The following is a 22,721-nucleotide window of genomic DNA, read 5'->3' as shown; positions in this document are numbered from 1 at the left end:
CGAGTAATCTCTTCATCGTTTTACCTCTAGATCTATCAGCTCTTACAAATACAAATCAATTATCACTTCTGAATGTGTGGCAAGGTCATTAGATTTATTAAAATGAAATTAAAACAATATATAAAAAAAAACATGTATTATCTATGCACAGCATATCTCATTAACTTGATATAAAATATTTTAAAATATAAAAACACAAACACACTGGAATCTTAATCCTTCTGATCCCACAGAGAGAGAAAACAACGACACAATTTGTCTAAACCAGCAGCTTATCTGGTACTCGGTGTGCAGCCGGTATCTCTTCAGGATATCAAAGGTTAAAGTTACAGCATGGGCAGAACCACGACTTTCGACCTGGAGATATTTTTGCATCACGGGTAAGTGATGTAAGACATTCGCTTTCATGAGCAAACATTGTGGTATTCGTCAAAAAAAAGAGGATGTTTGTTACAGTGAAATATCACTATGAACTTTAACACCGTCACAGTGAAAATGTAGAAAAGTTTTGTGGGTTTCTAGTTATCGAGGCTGTATTCATCAGACCTCTCAGGGTAACAGTGAGCACCAACACTGTAAAATCCAGACTGAGCACTGCAAATATTCTGACAGCAAGTTTATGTTTTGGCTTTGTGCTCCTCAAACTGACCTAAATCTCAGTGAGGCAAAGACCCGCAGCTGCATTTTGAAAGCTAGACTGAAATGCAAACAGGATTATGAAAGGCCAAAATAAACAAGTATTTACAGAACTCTAAATGTTTTGCTGTTGCCTGATGTGACACATAATCTAGGCCACAACAGAGAGGTATAAAATGTAACCAGCGTTTTTTTTTTTTTACACTGGAACAAGCTATGAATTAAAGTCATAGTTCGACATCTTTGGGAAATACACATATTTGTTTTCTGGTCAAGCTAGATGAGCAGATAAATACCACTCTCATGTCTGTGTGGTAAACGTGAAGATACGGCCAGCAGTGGGTTAGCGTAGCATAGCGAAAAGACTACATCCAGTCTGTTTCGATCTCATTTAATCTTATTTCAATCTCCCCCTGGCCAAGAAACTGTCATCAAATGTTATATCTCATTTGTTTATTATTTCTTGGCTTGGAGCAGTGACTTGCTGTATTCACTGGCACATAACCCCCCTTGTAAAACCCAAATTTTTCATTGTTACACTTTGGTTTTTGTGCAGACTAAACAAACAAGCAATACAGTGATGTGTTAATTAGCGATTTTGTTATCTTTGGACAGAGCAATGCTAGCAGTTTCCATCTGTTTTCAGTCTTTGTGCTAAGCTAAGTTAACCGGCTGTAGCTTCATATTGAGAGTACAGACATGAGATGGTGTCGATCCTCTCATCCAAAACTTGGCTAGAAAGCAAATAAGTAGAAGTGCAAATAAGTGTATTTCCAAAAATGTTGAACTATTTCCTTTAATTTTAATGCAACATGCTACACATGAACACACTGCACACATCCATGAAGGTTCTATAAAATGTAACCCTTAAAACACAGTACTAAAAGGCACAATTTGGTAAACTTATTTAAATCATCAAATGAGTTTCAAACTCATCTCCCTACTTCACCTCAGACTTGTTCTTCACTTTTATCATTTCTGTTGGAAGAAAGGACTGTCAAAGCCGCTGTCCTGCTGACACTGTCTCAACTCAGAGAACAGAGGCCTGGAACCAACGCCATGCTGCTTCTCACCCTCAGAGCCAGGAGTGGGCTGTCTGTGTGCGCTCATCTTCGCTTTGGGATGGTTCAACGTTTGGGTGTGAGGTGTCTTCTTAGCGATCTCATTATAAACTGTCAGGTCAGATGCGTCCGGGGTAAGACTACCAAACTCTTTGAAGTCAGTGGCTGATGCAGCAGACACAGAAAACGGCCTCACCGGCTCTACTCTCCTTCCTGAGTAGGATAGTCTGGGGACTTGGAAGTCCATGTCCGAGTCACTGCTGGTCATGCTCCAGTCGGTCCGTTTCTCATCTCTGACAGGAGCCTCCTGGCAGAGGGGGGGTTTGCTCTGTCGCTCTGAGTATAGGCGGTTGTCTGCTATGACACATTCACCTCCCTGCAGGTACAGCTCCCTGTTCTTACTCCTCACAGACACACAGGCGAAATCCACCTGGGACGGAGAGGCCATCTGTTGAGAAGGTTTATGAGAGTGGAGTTGTGTGTTGCCAGCCGCCTGGAGCTTAATCCCTGCATCCGCTGAGGCCTCATCCTTCCTAGATGCAGAAATGTCCTGGTGGCTCAAAGGTTTAGTCCTCACTGCAGCGGTTAGTTTCTGCTCTGAATCAGCAGAAGTCTTTCCCCTGTGGGATCTCTCCTCTGGTCTTACGTCAAGAAGCTCAGTTAGTGTCGATGGGTTCTTATTGAAACCTGGAGGGCAGCCAGTGGTGGACACAGCTGTCGGACAACCTGTCAATACAATAACACATATCAACAACACAATCAGATTGAGGAAAAAAAAAAAATCAACAGTAAAGCAGTTCTATACAAGAGGACTCACTTGGTAAACTGTAGTTCTTTCCAGATTTACTTTTGAAAGGTGTCTCTAGCACTTTAGCCATAGCTGCCAGCTTGCTTGCAGCATTCATTATTTTCTTTTCAGCCCTGCAGCAGACAGGAAGATCAATACAATTAGCCCAAGGAACCATGATGAAACACGCAAACAAGTTTAGGACAATTATGGCCTCTTACCCTGTCGTCTTTCCTCCGTCCTCCAGTAACTCTTGCAGACAGGTCAGATAATAGCGCCGCATCTTTCTGGCAGTGTCCTGCCGCTCCCTCTGCACCTCCACGCGGATCATCTCTGCTGCTCTCTCCCGACTCTCCTGGAGATAACGAAGCATGTCTCCTGCCACACAAACACAATTACAGTCTGTGAGTGACTTGGTGAGGTTCTAGGCATGTACATATAAACATGCAAACCTGCATCAAATCCACACATGGTGAGGAGATCCACATGCGGTACAGGACATTGCATGTAGTGCGGAAATAGTGTCTACTTTTGTCTGCACCGACTCCTTTCATCAAAGATGTAATATTTTTGAAGGTCATCATTACCAACCTCTGATCTTTTCTACAGTCTGCAGGTATTGCTGCTTCATCTCCTCGAGGCCCTGCTGAAGATTTTGTTGGTCAGAAAGTTGATCAGAAGTCCTGTAAGAAAGAACATTAAATGTGTTGTCATCATTTTATTGAAATTCATGTTATCAATGCTACTACCACCATGCTCATCATGTGGCTTAAAAGAAGACAATAAATCCACATATCAAGTAAAAGCTACATTAATACAGTATGTATTATTTATTGTTTGAATACTGAGCAGAACCTACATGACTAATTTCCACAAGTCAGGTTTCATGAATCCTGTAAAACTATTTTCTGGCCTTCTGCAAATTATTACATTTATTCACTCATGGCTACGCAAAGTCTAAATGATTTTCAATCAAATAGATATAAAAACAGCAGTAGGCTAAGCGCTGTTCTGTCAAACTTCAACTCTGAATTGGGTCTTCATGAAATTACTTTTCATGAAATTACTTTTAGAGCTTTAATTTCCTTTCTTGTTTCTGCATGGATGTCAGGGAGGGACGTAATATCTAGAAGGAATAACTGATTTGATTACTTACACTTCAAAAGTAAAAAGTCAAACACATCAAGCAAACATAATCAACATAATCCCATTTGTCAAGCTAGTTATCATAAGGCTGAATGTTGACTGGCTTTTATTCATTTATTTATGTAAATCGGGGAGGTTCACTGAGTTGTGACTTAATTTGGTGGAATATTTAAATATGCAACCAGATCTGATATGGTTAAACAAACTTATCTTGAAAGGAAAAAATACATTTTTTTGACACACTTTGCATGTGACAATAGACAATGTAACAATACAGCTTAAGAAACAATAATTAATTTCTATGACCTTTGAAATAAAGAGTAGAAATGAAAAAAACAATACAAACCCTGAGGATTCTTTGGCTTTTTTCACATCCTCTAGCTGCTGCAGATGCTCCGCCTTTGCTTTTTGTAAGCTGCTTTCATGTTCATCTACAATAAACATTAGTGTATCTCATTAACACAGATGCACAGATACAGTTGAGTAAATCTATTTATATGTCATTTAGACACACATTTTAAATGCAATAAAATACCTTTGAGATGCTGTATAGCAGTTTTGTGCTCTCGAACGCTGTGCTGGAGTTGACGACACGCTTTTTCTAAGTGTCTCTGGAGCTCCTGGTTCTTCTTCTGCAGCTTACTTGCAGTCTCAACACAATCCTTACTGCAACGAGCCTGCTCTCTCCTCTGGGACAAGGAGCCTGGAAACAGTGGGTGATATAGTGGATGATAACATCATATTAACTGTTGATAGTCACTCAACTTCAGTTTCATGAAATTAATTGATACTTTATGTCACATACTTTGCATTTTGTCGATTTCTTTTTCGTGCTGTTCCTGCGTTTCTTTTAATACCCGGCTCAACCGCTCCTCACTTATCTATAGGAGGGAAAAAATGAAGCCATTAAAGGAAAAAGCAACTTATAAACATTGTACCACATCAGAAACACAACATCATAAAGACAGCACATTCAAAAATTGGTATAATTCAATGCTGCAACCTTTAATCATGGCAGTACTTCTTGTGGTTCAACACTCTAACCTTCGTAGGCTGTTGACTCAGTAAATCAATCATTGAACAAAGCCAGTCCTCTTATATAATTAACAGATACAATCACTTGTTTCATCTTTAAACAACAGATAATCTAATAACGCTCACTCTTTTCCACTCCTTCTTGGCCTGGGATACTGCTCTGTTGACTATGTCTTTGCAGGAAGTTTGGATGATGTGTGTTATTGTGCCCTCTGACGTGGCGCCGCTGGTCCTCCTGGTTTCTTCAGTGCCCTGCTGATCTGTTATGGGATCCCTGAGAAGTTGTCCCTGGACCTCGGCCAGCCCAGTCTGAAGCTCTGCAAGTAAATCCCCCCTCATCTGCTGTGTCTGGGCCTGCTCCTTCTCTGCCTGCTGACATCTCCACTCCTCCTCCCTGGCCCTCAGAGTCTGCTGCAGCTTGGCCTCCATCTGCAGGAGCAGCTCCTTCTTCTGGAGATTGGCATCCTGTCTAGCCTGCTGCAGAGCCTGCTCCAGCTTCTTGCGCTGCTCTTGCAGCTTGGTTTGGTACACCTGCTCACTGTGAACCTGGATAACAGAGATCTCCTGTTGTTTGTCTCGGTTCCAGGCCGCTCTAGCTCCGGCCAGCTCAGCCTTCAGCAGGGCACCTTGCTCTCTCCTCCCTTGTTCCAGCTGGCTCTGGAGAGTTGCCACCTCCTCTTGGAGCTCCTCCACCCTCTGCGCTTCAGAGCTCTGCTCCTCCAGCTGGTTCCTGTGCTGCTTAAGCCACCGCTCCTCTGCCTCCTTCAGGGCCTGGGTTACCTGACACATTTAAAGAAAGATGTGTAATCAGAAAAGAAAAGCCAGATAACAACAGTGACACTTTTTTAGTTCACAAAGATGAAAACCATCAGGTCATACCTGTTGTTCTGTGTGTTGTTCCTGTTGTTCCTCCCATTTCTCCTTCTCTGTCTGGAGACAAGCTTGGTATTCTGGTAATGAAGTCAAATCTTCAATCCAGCGATTATAGGCTCTGGTCACTGCGCCTTCAACCTGTAACAATGTCACACACACGTTTACTACTAAATGTGACCTTTTTATAATAATAATAATAATAATAATAATAATAATAATAATAATAATAATAATAATAAAGGGATGAACCAGATGAATCTTCATGAAAATCTGAAAGTGTGTGAAACAAAATCTAAAAACAACTGTATGCTTCACCAAGTCTAGTGGTATACATCCACATCCTAATTCCAATTGGTACCACACATACAAAACATGGAGTAAAACATTTTGACTAACTAGCATAAGTATTGTATAAAGCCCACTGACCTGTTTGGCCATGTCCTCCAGGTGTTTCTCGTGAAGCTCTCTCTGGGCTTGTTTCCTGGCTTCCTCCACAGCTTTGCGTTTGACTTTGTCAGTTTCCAGTTGCAGCTGCAGTTTCTGGGCACTGAGCCTGGAGTCCAGCTCCTCAACAGTGATTGTCACACTGCTGGCCTCAGTCTTATCTGTCTGACAGGTTCCTTCAGCAGTCTGTCTGTGTTTCTCTCTACTAGCCTCCTCCAGCCTCTGGGTCCAGGTCCTCTCCATCTGCACAGAACCAGAACAAAACCTCAAGTCTGATGTGACACTGTCATCACTGATTTGAGGGAGATGGACAGTAATTTGTGGAAAACATACCTCTTGCAGTTCCTCCTTCCAAGCAGCCTTGGCTGAGGTTACGTGAGAGTTCACCTGCTGCTGGATCTCAGTCTCTTTCTCTTTGGACCACAGAGCTTTCAGCTGGTTTATTGAGGCCTGATGCTGAGCCTCAAGCTCAGCTCTCAGTTTCTTCACAGTACTGTTCTCCCCTCTCATCTTTTGCTGAAAATGAGAACCGATCAATCAGAAATAATTTCCTTTCTTCAGACAATCTAGAGGCAAATTATTTGCTCAGCAACAGTTTTGTGAAATACAACTTATAGCAACAGTCATGGGAATAAATAGTTTAAAAAATGTATAGTGAAATAATGAATTTACAATGATAAACATAAAAACAAACTAAATTTGAGAGGCAAAAATGAGCCATTTGATAAATGACCTTAATGTTTGACAGAAAACTAATCACCAACAATTTTGATAAATGAATAACTAAACGTTTCACAACAACCATAATTAATATTTTATACACATTTCTGAATCTTGCATACCTCATTTTCTCTCATCAAAGCCTCCTCCTTCTCCCTGTCTCGTATTCTTTCTTCCAGCATGTCCTTCTCCTTGCAGACAGATATGTAACACTCTTGCACTGCCAACATCTTATCATTGACCTCAGACAGCTGGGTCCTGTGTAGGAAACAATAATTAATGTAAACAAGTTGCAAAAGTTTCCGGACCACTCAAATTCTCAGTTACATACTGTAGACTTACTGCAGTTGTTGGAGCTGCTGCTGGTGTTGTGCGGTCAGCTGTTCAACATGAGCGTCATGTTCCAGCATGAGCTCTGTTTTGACTCGGTTCACCACGTCGTCCCTATACTGCTGGTTGATCCGCTCAGATCTCCATGAAGAAACAGAAACCATACATATAAATACATACAAACACCTCATGAGGAGGTTAAAAAGAAATTTCCGACTGTGTCTTACCGCTCCGCAGCCTCCTGCTTCTCTTGGTCCATGTCCTGGATCATCTCCCTCATCTTGGTGCACAGCTCCAAGTTGGCAGACTTCACCTTGTCCTCACTCAGTTTCAGCTCCTTAATCTTATTTTCTAGCACCTAGAAGTGGAACAGAACAACAACCTTTTGTTGTTTAATCAAAACACAAACAAAATATTAACACATGACTCATTTGGTGATAACCAACCTCCACTTGTTCTTGCAAGTGTCGTTTGTCTTCCTGTAGTCTAATTAACTCTTTCTTAGACTCTCTAGTCATGTCTAGATGTTTGATGGGGCTGGTCTCTCTGACCTGTGGACATAAATGCATTTTTTATGATCACTGTCTGCATCAGAGCCATTTAATCTCTTACCTGTTATTCATGAATTGTATTATCCATCTACCATTTAGGACAGATCTGATATCATTAGTTTTTTTTTGCCAGCACAACTGAATAGTGTTAGTGAAAAACGTACAATAATATAATTCTTTAAACCTTTCAGGTCCCTGTTTTTAAACGTTCATCATCTTGCCTAAACAGTTTGCATGTTTTTCCCTTTTTCTGCATTTAACATCATGTCTGGTCATAAAGAGTCCTCACCGAAGAGCTGAGCTTGGCTTCATCTAACTGGGTCTGCAGCTCGTTCACTCTAGCCTGACAGTGCTGGAGCTCCTCCTGTAGATGGCTGATCTTCTGCCGCTTCCCCTTTAAACTACCCAGACAGCGCTGCATCTCCACTCGCAGCAGCCGCAAAGCTTCATCCTTTGGCAGCTTAGAGTCTGACAGGTTAGCCAGGGCAGTACTGACCATAGCGTAGGAATAAAGGATTATTATTAATATTAGTGAGAGTGGTAGAAATATTGTCTGTTCATAAAGTTTCACAGTAAACACTTTGCATTCACGGTACAAAGACAAAAGGACACAGACAATTCAAGAAGTCCAAGACTCATAGTCATGATGACTCTATTATCATGTTGTACCTGTGAAGAGTGCCATTTTTCCTGTTGGTTTTCTTTAATCCTAAATCCACACAGGATTCAGACAGTTGGTTCTCCCAGTCACCATTCAGGTCTAATGCAATAACACCATGTTTAACAGCAGATTCATACAGGGTAATCTGCTCCTTCAAATCGGCCAGATCCTCCTTCAGGATAAAATGTAAAATAAAAGAAAAAGAGTTCAGTCAACCAAGTTTAAGCACCTTTTTTTGAGTAATAACATTTTGAGGATGATTCCATCCTGACACAGAAAATAGGAGAGCAAACCTGTAAGACTTTGTTCATATTTTCACTCAGTGCCTTGGCTGATTGAGCCTGCTGTAGTTTGATTTGCAATTGACTCGTCTCCTGCACTGAACCTTGAGAAAACAGAACCACAACAGAGAAAAATAAGAGCATGTACATCAAAGTTGCTCAGTCATGTTAAAAATGTGGTTACAGTCTACATGCAGAGGTGTTCACTCACTTGTCTGCAGAAGCTTGGCACATTGTTTTTGACTCTCCTCCAGACGCTGAGTGAGGGCATTGACAACTCTGGCTCTCTCCAGTTGCTCTTCTTCTCTCTGGCGCTCCAGCTGCTTCACCTGCTCTCGTAACCTCTGACTTAAAGCAATCTGAAAGCAACAAACAACTGTTAACATACTCATACGTTTACAATTGTATTTCTTCAAGTGACTTGGACTACGAAAATGTCTGGATATTTATCTGAATTTAAAATAATTGTTAACAAGTTTACACATTAATCTTATGTTTCACTGCTGCATCCTGTAACAGTAAAACTACAGACCTGTTCACTCAGAGCCTGAGAGGTAGAGTCAAGTTTCTGCTCTATGGCCAAGAGTGCAACCTCATGCTGCTCCTTTATGACAGCAAGGTCTCGATCATGCTGCTCCCGTGCTCTGGACAGGGTGTCGGAGCGACACAGCTCCAACATCTGCTGCTTCATACTGTCTACTGCAGCCTCTGCCACCCTCTGCTTCTTCATGTTCTGCAGTCAAAGTAAAAATACTGCCTCAACAACTGAAAACTAAAAACAAACAAGCATCTTGTATGAAACCTTTCTATGAAGATATTCATACTGTCTGCGTTGCTTCTGTTTCAGTGATGCATTATGAAACATTTCAGTGAGGTGTTTCATATTAGATTCTGTAAAGCTGACACAGCCTTAAAATCCATTAATTAAACCTTGTATGTCTGATTGCTTTTCAACAATTATTTTGCTTTTTACAAGTTTCTCCAATTACAGATAATCTAATGTACTGCAGTTGACTGTCAATTATCTGTACGGCGATACTATCAATACCATTGTTTATTATCATGGGCAAAATATTGTGACAGGATCAATTCCTGCACCACTGGTTATACAACCTGTATGTATTTTGCTTTAAACAATCAAGAGGATTGGAATAAAAGAAGGATGTGTCAGAACAGAACTTACCTCCTGGTCTCTCTCATTCAGGGCCTGTACTTGCTGCTCCATTGTCTTAAATTTACTCTGCATTTGAACCTCTCGCTCCTTGGCCTCTTCAACCAGACGACTTGATTCCTTGAGACTCACGGCTAGACCATCCTTTTCATCTATTGATAATTAAAAATATTATGTTATGTTCCCATAAGAGTCAAGCAAGAAAATACGGACACATAAGGCCAACATAGGATCCTGTCCCTCTGTGTCTGTAGACACTGCAATGCTTCTTAACAGCCACAAGGGGACAGATATGTATGAAGAGACATCCTATAATATGTCTTTATGCCACAACCAGACACATTTGAAATATAAAAGTGCCAAACACAAATGCTTTGAAATGTTTGCAGGAAAACATAAAAACAATAAATAATAACATGCAGTAGCATGACATTTAATCCTTGATGTATAACAAAATCAGTCAAATCACATTACTTTTCACTGGTTAAGTATTGTAATAAAGTGAGATACAATTTTCACCCCTTATTTTGAAAGTTAAAACATTGCGAAACATACCTTTGACGATAGCAAACTGATGCTCGAGATATCTCATGTTACGCCTTGAATCCTCCAGTTTTTGCTCCAGGTCTTCAATTTGTCTTTGCTGAGCCTTGTTTAAAATCTGCAGCTGGGCAAGCTGCTCCCTATCAGCAGTTTCTGAAACGCAGCACAAAATTGATATTCAACACATCAATCACTGACGCCTTAAACTGATGTAATCAGCTGACAACTCCCTGTTTTTACATCCTGGGTGGAGAATCCAAAAAACATTGACTAATTAAGGCTATTAAAGCAACTTACCAATTGCATGAGAAATTACACTTTCATGCAGGCTGAATAACCAAATGAATCCTTTCTGACTTCATGATATATAATAGGCATAATTTCAAGCATAATTTTTATTTCTAAAAGAGGAAATAAAACTCTTAAAATAAACCACTTTATAAAAACTAAATATTGAACCCAGTGTTTCTACTCAAACTATTGTAAAGCTCCAGTAAATGTGATTTTTGTCTGGAGGCTGAGACAAGATCACTTTTTTAGCTACAGTACTGTGATTTACATCACTCTACTCCTGTGTTATTAATCCAAGGGCTTAATCAAGGTTGTGAGACTTACGTTGTGTCGAGTCAAGGAATTCTCTCTGTAGATGGTCAAACTGACGTTCTTGGTGTGCAGCCTGTGAGTTAAACATCTTTGGCTGACGGGCAGGATGGTGAGGATTGTAGCTGGCCTTGTACTGATCCACAACTCTGTCTGCTGCTCCAGACTTCAAATTCTGATGATAAAACACAAGAAACACATCATGTTGAAATTAAAATATTATTGTCTTCAGCAACTCAAGATTGAACAAACTCGAAGTAGCAAAATTAAACTACAGTATCACTCTTATAACCCACAATGACATTACACAACGTGCAGACTGCACAATAACAAAATGTTCGTTGACAGTTATTTAAGGAAAAGGTAAGGCACACGTATATATTTCATGTTTGAAATAAAATGTATAATATACATAAAGGGAAAAATAATTGAAATTAGACAGCTATTTTATAAGCTCTAAGAGACTTTATGTGACAAGAGCAACAATAATGGTAATGAACCATCAATGCATGTGCTGTTACTTTATTCTGCAATGATGAAATAGACCAAATAAAAAACTCCACTGACTTGAAAATGATTTCTGGCATTGTTGTGTTCCCCGTAGATGTGGTTGTCCCTGCGTCCTCCTTCTCCGTTATATTCCACGGGGTTATTAGTGGCTTGAGGGTATGGGTTAGACATTTCATCTGTGGAAAAATCATTGGTCTCTGTGGAGTTTTCTGTTCCCATGCTGGTGTGCATATAATCTTGTGTGAAATGGTGATCCTGTGACTGCTGGTTCCAGGTGCGAGGCAGAGGTTGAGTTTGAGGATGACACTGATGTCCATTGATCTGAACTTCTCCATCCTCATAAGCGTACTCATGAGAGCCTTGATCATAGTCAACTTCATAGTTCTTTAGAGAGACGTTGACAATAACAGTGATTCATTTTTTTTTTTTTAAATTAGAAGTTTAGAAAACCAAAATCTGTGAGAACAAACTAACACTATACCTGTTCATGAGAGTTTGGCCTTGGATGGTCTGACCATTGCTGAGTCCATGTGGACCGTGGGCTGAGAGGGCAAAGAAAAAGCATAATTTTATCACAGTGAATGTACTCATGGTATGTCTCACTTGTTTTGAACGTCACTCATACTTATGCAGATTATTAATGTGTCAACAACCACATACAGTATGTGTTACCTGTTGCCAGTGTTTTTATTGCTGCAGGTAGAGTACTCCAGCTCTGGGGAGGAGGAGTCGATACTGTCATCCAGCATGTCATCAGGCAGGTCTGTGAGCAGTTTGTGCAGCTGTAGAAAAATAGCACATGGAAATGAGTCACCAAGGTTGCTCTGCAACCAAGTTATAAAAGGAACACAGAAAAAAACAGCAGAGAGGAGCAGCAATCACTGCTAGGCAGACAAAATATGTCAGAAGGTACATTTTTATAATTTTGCTTCAAAGAGATCTAAAACATCAATTTTGAGAAACAATTTAATTTTCAATAAAATTCAGCACTCAGTATTTTGAAAATAGGTTAAACCAAAATTCTATTGCCCAGTGATGAATAAAGCTCAGAATAGATAAAGAAACATTTTCTATAAGTTTTAGTATTCACAAACATGGGTATTTTATGTGTCATTTAGCATATGTGTACATCTCACATTGGAATAAAGCTCTACTGTATTTGTAAAATACACTTAGTATGCTTTTGGTGAAGACAAACACAAACAAAAAACTGACAAACAACAATGTTTTGTCTTCACGTCGAAACAGCTTAGCACTTTATGTCACAAAAACAACAAAGCAAATTCTACTCTACGTCAGTAACAGACTGACCAGTCTTGCTTTGCAACCAGCCATGAGTGATGGAACAAGCAGAGCCAGCTGGACTTACTTCCCACAAGGACTGTTGAATATTCCTCAAATCCTCCACTGTGTCCACAACCGAAGGACCCATATTATCCCACTTACACATTTAACAAAGTTTTAAAGAGGCACTTCTGCATCAGCTGTGAAGCAACATGATAACCTCCTAGTCCAATCTCTCTGCAGAAAAGACCTTCTGTGTGAAACATCCAAAATGTGCCTGGCATGTGGTCGACTCCCTGCAGTATTGCCGTGTTTTGCTCAGAAAGAACTCCATTGTTTAGACAAAACATATAGCATGGTTAACTGGAGCAGAAACATTCCAATTACTGGTGGCAAACATTGTCCACTTGACCAGCTTGTGTGTAATACATAGGCTACTCTACAAAAAAAAAATCAATTTCCAGATTTATATTCTTCCAAAGTCCAATTCTTCTGATTGTTTTAGCCCACTGGAAAGACATTCAGCGAGTTTCTTCATGCTCACTCTATTCAAGTACAAGTGGCGCCAAGCACAGAATCAAGGTAACCTAAATAGAGAGAAAGTAGGGAAACTACAGGGCAGCACTAGTTTCAGTGTGACACACCTGAAAGGAGGATTTTTCCTTGAGCCAATAATAGCACAGGTTCATGGTGCAACAGATTGTAGGCGTGAGTACAAACACACAACATACCTATCTAACTGTGAAGCTGCCGGTGCTTGTAATATTCAAACAGTGCACACCCTCAAATGCTACCCCAAACAACAATACTAACTCAGAGCAGAACAAATCAGAACCTCACAATTTTAATGTTCACAACAGCTCAAAAGGGATAGTAATAATTAGGTTAACATACCAACATGACTGTTAACATTATGCACTATCAGTGAGGTAAAGCTGGTAGTTATTGTGTTGAAGCAGAGACAAGTAATGCATGGAGCACTCCACATTACAAGCTACTTTTTTATATAATTTTAGTGTACCCTAAATATTTTCTATAATCTGATGTGTTGATTAATAGATGTTTGAATTCATATGAACAATAGAGAAACCAACATAGCTCAATACAGAAACCAACATAGCTCAATCAGAGTACCTTTAACAAAATCACTCTGGCAAGTGACAAAACCAAATCCAACAACTGGGAAGTGGCAAAAACAGTTTTACAATATAATAACTATGTGTGTTGCACCTCTTGCTCTCTTGCATAGTCCTCTTGATCGTATTCTTCCTCATCATGCTGGGTTTGAAGAGCAGCACTGTCAAAATCAATAGACATAATGCACAGCCTGTTGGTGTACGGTGCGCTGGGAAAAGAGGTGGAAAAACAAACAAACGTAAGAGGGGAAGTTACAAAGAGCCAGGAGACGTCATTTATTACGTTTGATGTTGGCGTTAAATATGAGTAAATGAGTTACCGAAGATAACGGTATAATCTGGCTAAAAGTTATGTGACTGCCGCATTGATATCAACGAGTCAAACAGACACATAGCTTACCTCTTGCAAAATAGGGCTGTTGCTTCCTTTGGTGAGCTGCTTATTCCTTTATTGAAGTACTGTCGCTAATGTTTATTAACTGCCAGCCGCATTGCTGTTTACATTACAAAGCAGCGACGCTAAGCTAGCTAACTATCGTTACCCTGGCCATGCTAGCTTGTCTTTGCAACAACGAACCGGACAGACATAAAAAACGACCTGGCCATGCTAAGAAAAACCTATGCTAGCTACGTTTAATCAAACGTACAGATTCACGGGTCCGTTCAGAAGTTTAACGCCACTTTGGTTACTATTTGTCCAAGCAGTAAACTTCGTGAGATACAAAGCTAACACAAGCTAACGTTAGCCGGCTGCCCTTCCTCTTTAAGCTGCAGTCTCGCCCACTTTGAAAACTCGCGCGCAGCAGCAGCGCCAAACCGCTCCGGATCTTATTGGCAGAGCACATAAACACTGACTGAACAGAGCTTCTTATATCGTCATGACTGACGTTATTTCACAAACAGACTCGTACATCTGTCTAATATTCATTCTCCCTAACAAAAAATGCATGGTAGTAGCTACTTTATACACACTATTCATCTTACTGCCAAGCCAGCAACTGCGAAGCTAACTACGTCTCCATGGTAACAGAGTTGTTAGAATTCTGGGTAGTGTAGTCACCGTGTTTCCCTGGAAACAAGTCTATGAAACAAGGCGATGTCTCTCGTCACTTATTTTACCTTATACAAACTCTTTTGACATTGAATAATAGAAAAAGCGCAAAAAAGCATATACTTTATTGCTTAGCACGCAAAAGATTGCAGTAAACTGTAAACATTTGCTGCCTTGGTTTTTTCAGGTATACCTATAGGCTATGTAATCATATAGTTTGTCTACTAAAGATAAACATTTTGTGCATTAATCATACTGGAAATTGAAATAAGTTAACAAACATTACACATGTGAACAAATCTTTAACAGAATCTGAGGCGGTATGTAGGCTACTCTGTGTCCTCTAATAAGAGGGACATCTATCACATTGCTTTGCTTTTTTTTAGTTTACCGCATATGGAAAAAGCATCTGACTAGGTCACTTTATGCAAATTAGGTTGCTGGCTCTTGATCTCTGGCATTTTAAAATGTTATGTTCTCATCTTGGCAGTTGTACGCCTGACGTGTGGTATAATTGCATCAAAAAGAAATGCTTATTATTTAGAGATTCAGAGAGGCGGAATTGTAATGGCACAAAAACATGTAAGTGAAAATCAAATACGTTGCATAATTTTAATCTAAAGTACAAGTCAAATAGAAAAATAAAAAGTGAAAATGTGTTGTTAACATCTCTATAACGTGTTATTATTCTTATAATTAATGTAACGTATTATGTGAATGATGTGATATATGTTGATTGTTATGCAAGCTGAAGACGAATTTCTAGTTTTGTTCAACAAACGTGGACAATAAAATTGTTTAGATTTTTTAACATAAGTCATACAAAAATACAGTAGTTTCTTGGTGAAATAAACGCCCTGACTTGCAAAAAGCACAATCAGGAAATTATTAAGGGGTTACAGTTCAAATCAAACCAAAATAGGCTATTGAAAATCTTTTTAATTTTAAATTTTTTTTTTTTAGATCTTTCTTTACAATTTTAACTAAAGTGCCAGACTGCTGGGGTTTGACAATAAAACGTTTAAAGGTGAGTTTGGAGACAGTCCGGTGAATTTTGTCCTCAATGATAACTACAATAGGTATATTGTGACGTCATCGCTACGTATCGCTGTACGTAAATTGACTCCGCCCCCTCCCCTCCAGCCTCTTCCGTGTTTGTGCCGCTGCACCGTCAGCTGTTTCAGAGTCAGCTCCTCTGTTACTAACACCAAGTTACCGACACAGAACTAATCTTGAACTCGTGTTTTAGAGCTGATCCCAGTTCAGTGGTTTTGGTGTCCGCGATCCCCTTGTGACAGTCAGCTGATCTCGACCAGGATCTGCAAAAGCTGTGAGTGCAGCTGTCTGACAGCCACAAGTTCATAGTCGTTTTAATCAGGGAGAGATGGCCACAAATCCGCCCAAGTTAAAAACTGCGATCAGTGCCAATGAGAGGTGAGTAGATGTAAGATGTGTTGATTGAAAGAGAGACAGAGAGGTGAAGAAAACAGATGATTTCTGTGTCTGATGCTCCCTCATTTCATTGTTCATTTCTTATTCTTTACAGGCTGCAAAACTTAAAAAATACATTTGAAACAAAGTATGGAAAATCTCCTCTTTTCTACGCATGTGCACCAGGCAGGGTTAATCTCATAGGTAGGCTTCATTTCACTTTTATTATTTACTCAACTGCTAAAAAAATTGTATTATTTGTTAGATGAAAGGCTCCTAATATTAAAAAATCCCTCCTGCCTCCTGAAGGAATTTAACTCATAGTTTCAGTGGAGGATCTTAATCTCTGTCTGTGTGTGTTGTGCATAAAGTGGATCAACACCCTCATTAGGAAAAAAATGAGATATATGTAATTTTATGAAAGGAAAATAATCAAATTTAAGCTTTCATCCAACAATATTGGTCAGATAAATTATTTTAGTCTATTCAGCAGTCGACTCCTTCTCATATTTTTTTCACATTTCTCACATTTAACAGGAGAGCACATCGATTACTGTGGCTATTCTGTGCTCCCAATGGCTATTGAACAGAATATCCTTGCAGCCGTCTCAGTGAACAATTCAGGGACAATCCAACTTGCCAACACAAATCCTCAATACAAGTAAGACTTTAACACTCGTGATCATTGCTGAACTTTTACATTTGATTTTGTAATTAATTCAGGAGCTTAAAATGCATGAAACAGTATCCTCATCTGTATTCAGGATGCTTGTTGTTTGTCTCTTTGCAGCGATTTCACTGTGTCGTGTTCAGGTGACATTGCCATAGACAGAGACAATCCAAAGTGGTATTATTATTTTCTCTGTGGAGTTAAAGGTATTCAGGTAAGATTTTGCACTGATGCTTCTTCATTCACATCAAGGATAGAATATAGTATCCAGTCTGTAATACTGCATACATGATGGTAAAATGTTCACATAATGTTGGTTACGTTTGCTATGTTTTTATTACAGGAGAAGTTTGGGATTGCTCCTTTATCAGGGATGTCGTGTGTCGTCGATGGGACCATTCCTCCCAGCTCTGGCCTGTCCAGTTCTAGTGCCTTAGTTTGTTGTGCCGGGCTCGTTACAATGGAGGCAAATCAGAAGTCCCTCTCCAAGGTAAAATGCTTTATAATTGAGGCATTTTATGTAGACACTATATAATCTTTTTTTTTTTTTAAAGAAAAACAATTTTTTTAGGCAGAAATTGACAAATATAAGGGATTCAATCTGCAAAAGATCAATCGATCGATCAAACTTTACTTGTATAGCACTTTTTGTACAAGTTAGAGCAATTTAAAATGCTTTACAGATGACTGACAAGCCAACAATGAGAACAAATGCAGGCAGTACAAAGACTAATGCATGTGAATAATAATAAAAATAAGTAAAATAGATCTCAAATAAAATAAGAATTAGATAAAACTGAAAAAGACAATGATGTTAAAATAAGTAAGATGGACTTAAACATTATAAAACATAAGTACAATAAAATAAATAAGTAAGTAAAATAAATAATGGTCATAAAATATTTTAATCAAAATCCAGGCTGAAGAGGTAGAGGAACTCTTCTACAAGCAAACATGACTCCTAACTTCAAAATGATCCCATAATGTGCTTCACTTTCATGCCGTCAGTCAATGTAAGAGAGTGTTTGTCCTTCTCGACTGGTCTGTTTAATCTGTTCCTCGTTCTGCTCTGTGTTCCTCCAGGTGGCGCTGGCTGAGATATGTGCCAAATGTGAGCGCTACATTGGCACAGAGGGAGGGGGCATGGACCAGTCCATCTCATTCCTGGCAGAAAGAGGAACTGTATGTTGTGCTTGTTGAATAGCTCCACTTCACTATAAAGCATTAATACACTATATAATTGTCTAAAAAGATGCGTAATGAATGTATGTTTGGTGCAAAGTCCCCACCATATAAGTAATGATCTGGTTTGTTGTTTAATATTTTCTATCTAGTCAGCAGTTAAACCTTTTGAATTTTCTGCCCTCCATCAGGCAAAGCTGATAGAGTTTCAGCCTCTGCGGGCCACTGATGTCAAACTCCCAGATGGAGCCGTGTTTGTGATTTCCAACTGCTGCGAGGAGATGAACAAAGCTGCCTCTTCTCACTTCAACATCCGTGTGGTGGAGTGTCGGATCGCCACAAAGGTACATTTATCCCGATCAGTGGTTCTCGAACTGATTCTGGGGGGTCAAAGGATGATTTAACAAATTATACACTATAAGTTTATTATCGTGTCTGTTAATTTAGATACAGGTAAAATAATGACAACTTGAAAAGATGAAGAAAAAAAAGGTTTTACTTTGCATGTGCAGCTTTTGATTTGAGTTTTGAACAAGCATCACTTTGTTTTAAGGGGACACAAGTTAAAAAAGTTTTGTAGGGCCCGGTACTGTTAGTCCTCTTACTAGCACCCATGAGCATAAATATTGTGTCCATAAAAATGAGAAGAAATCTCCATTCACCAGACTTTTTAATGCATTTTGCAGGGTTATTTATTTTTTAAAATATTTTTAAACAAAAAGAGTGGGTTGATTTGTTAAACATAATACTTGTAAAGGGACAGTGTCTTTCAGTGACATATAGTATGTACTCCATTACATATTATAGGTGTATATGTTTATTTTACATATTGTAGTGTTCAGGTACAATTGAACACTGACAGTTATATTTCAGTCGTCCTTTGTTGCAGAGTTCGAAAATGTATTTTAAAGAGATATTCAGCCTGTTCCATGACTTAATGCAGGATTTATAATGTAACCAAAGACCAATCAACTTCTGCTCTAAAAAAATTACAATCACAGGCTTAATGACATTTGACTTACAGAGAATGGAGGAAATCATTAAAATGTACAGAAAGATGTGTTTTAAAACTGATTATCTTGGAACTTACGTGTTGCACTTGAAGACGTAGTCGAGCTGCACCTGTGTTGGGTCTGATTCTGAGCAATATGTAAATATTTGTAAGGCAAAAGTGAAGAACATGATTGGCATTTGAACAGGATGGATGATGTGTGTAATATTCCATCAAACTTTATACAAAATATCTTGGCTGGTGTGAACTCAGATGCTGGCCCAGGCGCGGGGTCTGGACTCGGGCAGGTTGTTGAAGCTGGCGCAGGTTCAGACGGAGCTGAAGGTGTCTCTGGAGGAGATGCTGGATCTGGTGGACGAGGTGCTGCACCCTGAGCCGTACAGCCGAGAGGAGATCTGCAAGGCTCTGGGCATCACCTCTGAGCTGTTTTCCACTGAGCTGCTGAGCGCTAACACTCAGCATGGTGAGAAATGGCAAATAGCTTCATCTATGTATTTTTATATCTGGATTATATCTAACGCTGGAACAAATAGTTGAATAATTGATTATAGATTAAAACATTAATTGAATGTTCAGTAATCTAGTCAGTTATCTAGTGAAAATCCCAAATATTAACTTCTGAAATGTGAGAACTTGAATTTCTTCTTTTACTATCACTGTAAATTTAAGGTCTTGGAGTTTTTGGACTGCATTTTAGATTCTGTTAAGTTGTGATAGACATTTATCATTATTTATGGCAATTTATAGACTAAACTAATTAAAAAACATATCAACAGATTGGTCAGCAGTAGCTGTAGCCCTAATTATTTGCACATACAGTGTGTATATATCAAAATAGTTACATGGGTTGTATGTTATCAGTGTAGTGTGATATCTATATATTCCTGGACTTAATGACATTACATTTATACATCATAAATTTCAAGCATATCTGCATATCTGTTCTAGCTTAAACAAATGAATAGTGACCAGCCATTACTAATAGTTTTCTTTTTCAAAAACATTCTTGTGTGTAAATATCTTCTAAAAAGCTGCAGATGATCCTGAAAATATCATCATATTCTATTGATATTGAGGTATTTCGTCAAAATATTTAAATATGTCAGTTTGGCTCAGCTATGTCGACATCATCACAACCAAGAAGAAAGTTTGGCAGGATCAGAGTCTCCATTCAGATGAATAGCAGACAGATTTTACAAAACAGCACATGCTTTCTCTCCTCTCTCTCTCAGTGACGCACTTCAAGCTGTACCAGCGAGCCAAGCACGTGTACGGTGAAGCTGCGCGGGTGCTGCGGTTCAAGAGCGTATGTGACTCTGAACCCACTGAATCCGTACAGCTACTAGGAGACCTGATGAACCAGAGCCATGCAAGCTGCAGAGACCTGTACGAGTGCAGCTGCCCCGAACTGGACCAACTGGTGGACATCTGTCTGTGAGTGCAGCAAATTAGTCTCATTTCACTCACTGCAATACAAGACAGAATGAAATAAAATGAGATACATTTACATTTTGTATTACAGCTGATGTCGGGCTTTTTGTAGCCAATGTAGTTTTAGAGATTTGACTCTTAAAACAAGAAGTAGGTCTTTAAGAACATCTAACTTTAGGTGAAGTGACGTAGTTTTTTAGTTGTGTGGTGTAGTGATATCTGCTTTGTAATCTCTGCAAAAACAAAGGTGTAAATAATAAAACTCATGATGGCTGAGTTCCATCGAGCTGCTTCAGTTTCAGGGTCCTGGTATTGAGCATGCTGGCTCACTGTCATTGCTTACCGGGACACTTAAGTGAATCAGAGCCATCGTTAATATTAATAGTAATACCTTTTCCTACTATGACAAGACTGCTATTAAAAAATGTCTATTTACATTCACAGTTACGCAGTGTTTACAGGCCAATATTGTGCCATATACTGTACATCCTTAACTCTTACATACTGTTCAAGTTAACTTTGACCCATTTTTACATATGAGATCAGTAAAAACACACTAAATGTCACAATTTTAAGACTCTTCCTAAAGTGACCCAGAATATACAAAAGTGGAAATATTTCAAATTTTTAAAATATTTTTTGGTAGCTGATACACAATATCAATCAATAACATTCATTGAAATCCTGATGGCTGTTATGTTGTCCTGTTTTATGTAACATAAGACCATATAGAGTTTTTTCTCCATGAACAAATAGTGTAAAACCTAAAGAATTTACTCTCTGCTCCCTGAAAACTCAATTAAGGATTAATCACCCATTTATTAATGGCTGATACAGTATTTATGAATGAAAAAATAGATGTGCAGTTCAGAAGTTTGATATGAAGATTAATTATGAGGGGATACTGTCAAGGGTCAGATTATGAACAGTACTTAAGTGTTAAACTAATGAATAATAGAGCTTCAAATGCTTCTAAGTTGTAGTACATTACAAAACTAAATCAATCAATGATCAGTCTTTATTATGAGAAGAACTCTCGGCTCCACATTCACTCAAAAATGTCCACTTTATTTTATACAGTTGAAAAATGTAAACAAATTTAATAAATAAATAAAAACTTTTAAAGGAAATGTGTTATCTGGACCTCTCATCCTGTGTGCTGTATATTTAGTGCTGCTTTACCATCATACGATCACACTTTACCTCTTCCATGTTCTATACCTATCAGCTAACTAACTCTTTATGCTCCGTACTGAGGTTGAAACAGTGTACTGAAACATACATTAGTCATAAATAGCTTTTTCTTGTTTCTCTTGGTTACAGGAAGTCGGGGGCAGTGGGCTCTCGGCTGACAGGAGCAGGTTGGGGCGGCTGTGCTGTCTCCATGGTTCCCAGTGAGAAAGTGGAGTCTTTCTTACAAGCAGTGAGAGAAGCTTTCTACCTCCCCGATTCACGCAGAGCAGCGATGGAAAAACAAAGTTTGTTCGTATCAAAGCCGGGTGGAGGAGCTGCAGTTTTCCTCGAGGAGTGAAACATATCATCCATGTCTGTTTACACAGCTGCAGGGAAATAAATTACTTTTTTCTTTTTTACACTTTATGGGCTTTTACAAATTACAATGTAAAACAAATGGTAAAACTTACTTCTGTGTTTCATTTTACCTCTTAATTCAAGATTATTCTTGAAGGGCCAAAAATTGACATCAGGGGTGTGTTATTTCTTACAAAGGGAACTTGATTTTTGTGTTTAAAATATGCTTTTCAAAATAAATCATGAATGTTTTTGTAATAAAATGATTTTGTACAGCTAACTCAGTGATACTGTTCATTATAGATTATGTTCTTGTAAACAACAAAAGATGACAAATAACAATCACGTTTAATTTGTACTGTATAAAATCCATCCATCCATCTGTTATTAACATTTCCGATATCAACATCATGTAATTAACAAGGGCAAAAACAACAGGAAGAATTAAATATGCTGAATATTTTCAGGCTTTACATGTGCACTTGTCATAATTGGAAAAGCATCGCTTACACATGTTTTTTTCTGCTGTTGCAGTGTGTCATGTTTATGTTGTGGTAAAGCTATGTGGCCCACTGGGAAATCAGGGTAGAAAGTCCTGATTACAGGATCCCACTATGAGCTTGAGCTCTGCACAAGATCAATTTT

At 38.9% G+C, this 22,721-nt stretch overlaps 2 protein-coding genes across 4 annotated transcripts; one reads left to right on the top strand and one right to left on the bottom strand.

Annotated features, from left to right (window-relative positions):
• Nucleotides 1-375: 375 nt before the first annotated feature.
• cep152 (centrosomal protein 152) lies at nt 376-14,848 on the bottom strand. The gene is made up of 28 exons (XM_042411106.1): nt 14,170-14,848; nt 13,864-13,978; nt 12,022-12,131; nt 11,831-11,891; nt 11,407-11,733; nt 10,855-11,014; nt 10,252-10,392; nt 9,709-9,848; nt 9,058-9,258; nt 8,737-8,884; nt 8,538-8,629; nt 8,253-8,416; nt 7,873-8,074; nt 7,479-7,583; nt 7,260-7,390; nt 7,045-7,173; nt 6,825-6,960; nt 6,316-6,498; nt 5,965-6,225; nt 5,545-5,676; nt 4,792-5,445; nt 4,436-4,511; nt 4,166-4,333; nt 3,977-4,061; nt 3,076-3,167; nt 2,706-2,862; nt 2,515-2,618; nt 376-2,423 (listed from the first exon to the last, which is right to left on the bottom strand). Exons 2-28 carry the CDS (start codon nt 13,948-13,950, stop codon nt 1,609-1,611), a joined length of 5,061 nt encoding a protein of 1,686 aa, XP_042267040.1. The 5' UTR covers nt 13,951-13,978; nt 14,170-14,848; the 3' UTR covers nt 376-1,608.
• Nucleotides 13,932-22,549, top strand: galk2 (galactokinase 2). 3 transcript variants are annotated; one of them, XM_042411110.1, is made up of 11 exons: nt 13,932-14,008; nt 16,070-16,254; nt 16,367-16,455; nt 16,789-16,912; nt 17,042-17,135; nt 17,265-17,411; nt 18,005-18,103; nt 18,295-18,447; nt 19,368-19,578; nt 20,348-20,549; nt 21,870-22,549. In XM_042411110.1, exons 2-11 carry the CDS (start codon nt 16,205-16,207, stop codon nt 22,075-22,077), a joined length of 1,377 nt encoding a protein of 458 aa, XP_042267044.1. In that variant the 5' UTR covers nt 13,932-14,008; nt 16,070-16,204; the 3' UTR covers nt 22,078-22,549. The 3 variants fall into 3 exon arrangements, with proteins under 3 accessions (XP_042267044.1, XP_042267042.1, XP_042267041.1); XM_042411108.1 differs by lacking the exon at nt 13,932-14,008 and adding an exon at nt 14,019-14,200; XM_042411107.1 differs by lacking the exon at nt 13,932-14,008 and having other exon boundaries at nt 15,465-16,254.
• The last annotated feature ends 172 nt before the right edge of the window (nt 22,550-22,721 follow it).

The sequence above is a fragment of the Thunnus maccoyii genome, chromosome 5 (assembly GCF_910596095.1).
Source record: "Thunnus maccoyii chromosome 5, fThuMac1.1, whole genome shotgun sequence".
NCBI classification, from domain to species: Eukaryota; Metazoa; Chordata; class Actinopteri; order Scombriformes; family Scombridae; genus Thunnus; species Thunnus maccoyii.
Note: the sequence above shows the minus strand (reverse complement) of the source record. Positions and strands in the feature narration are given on the sequence as shown.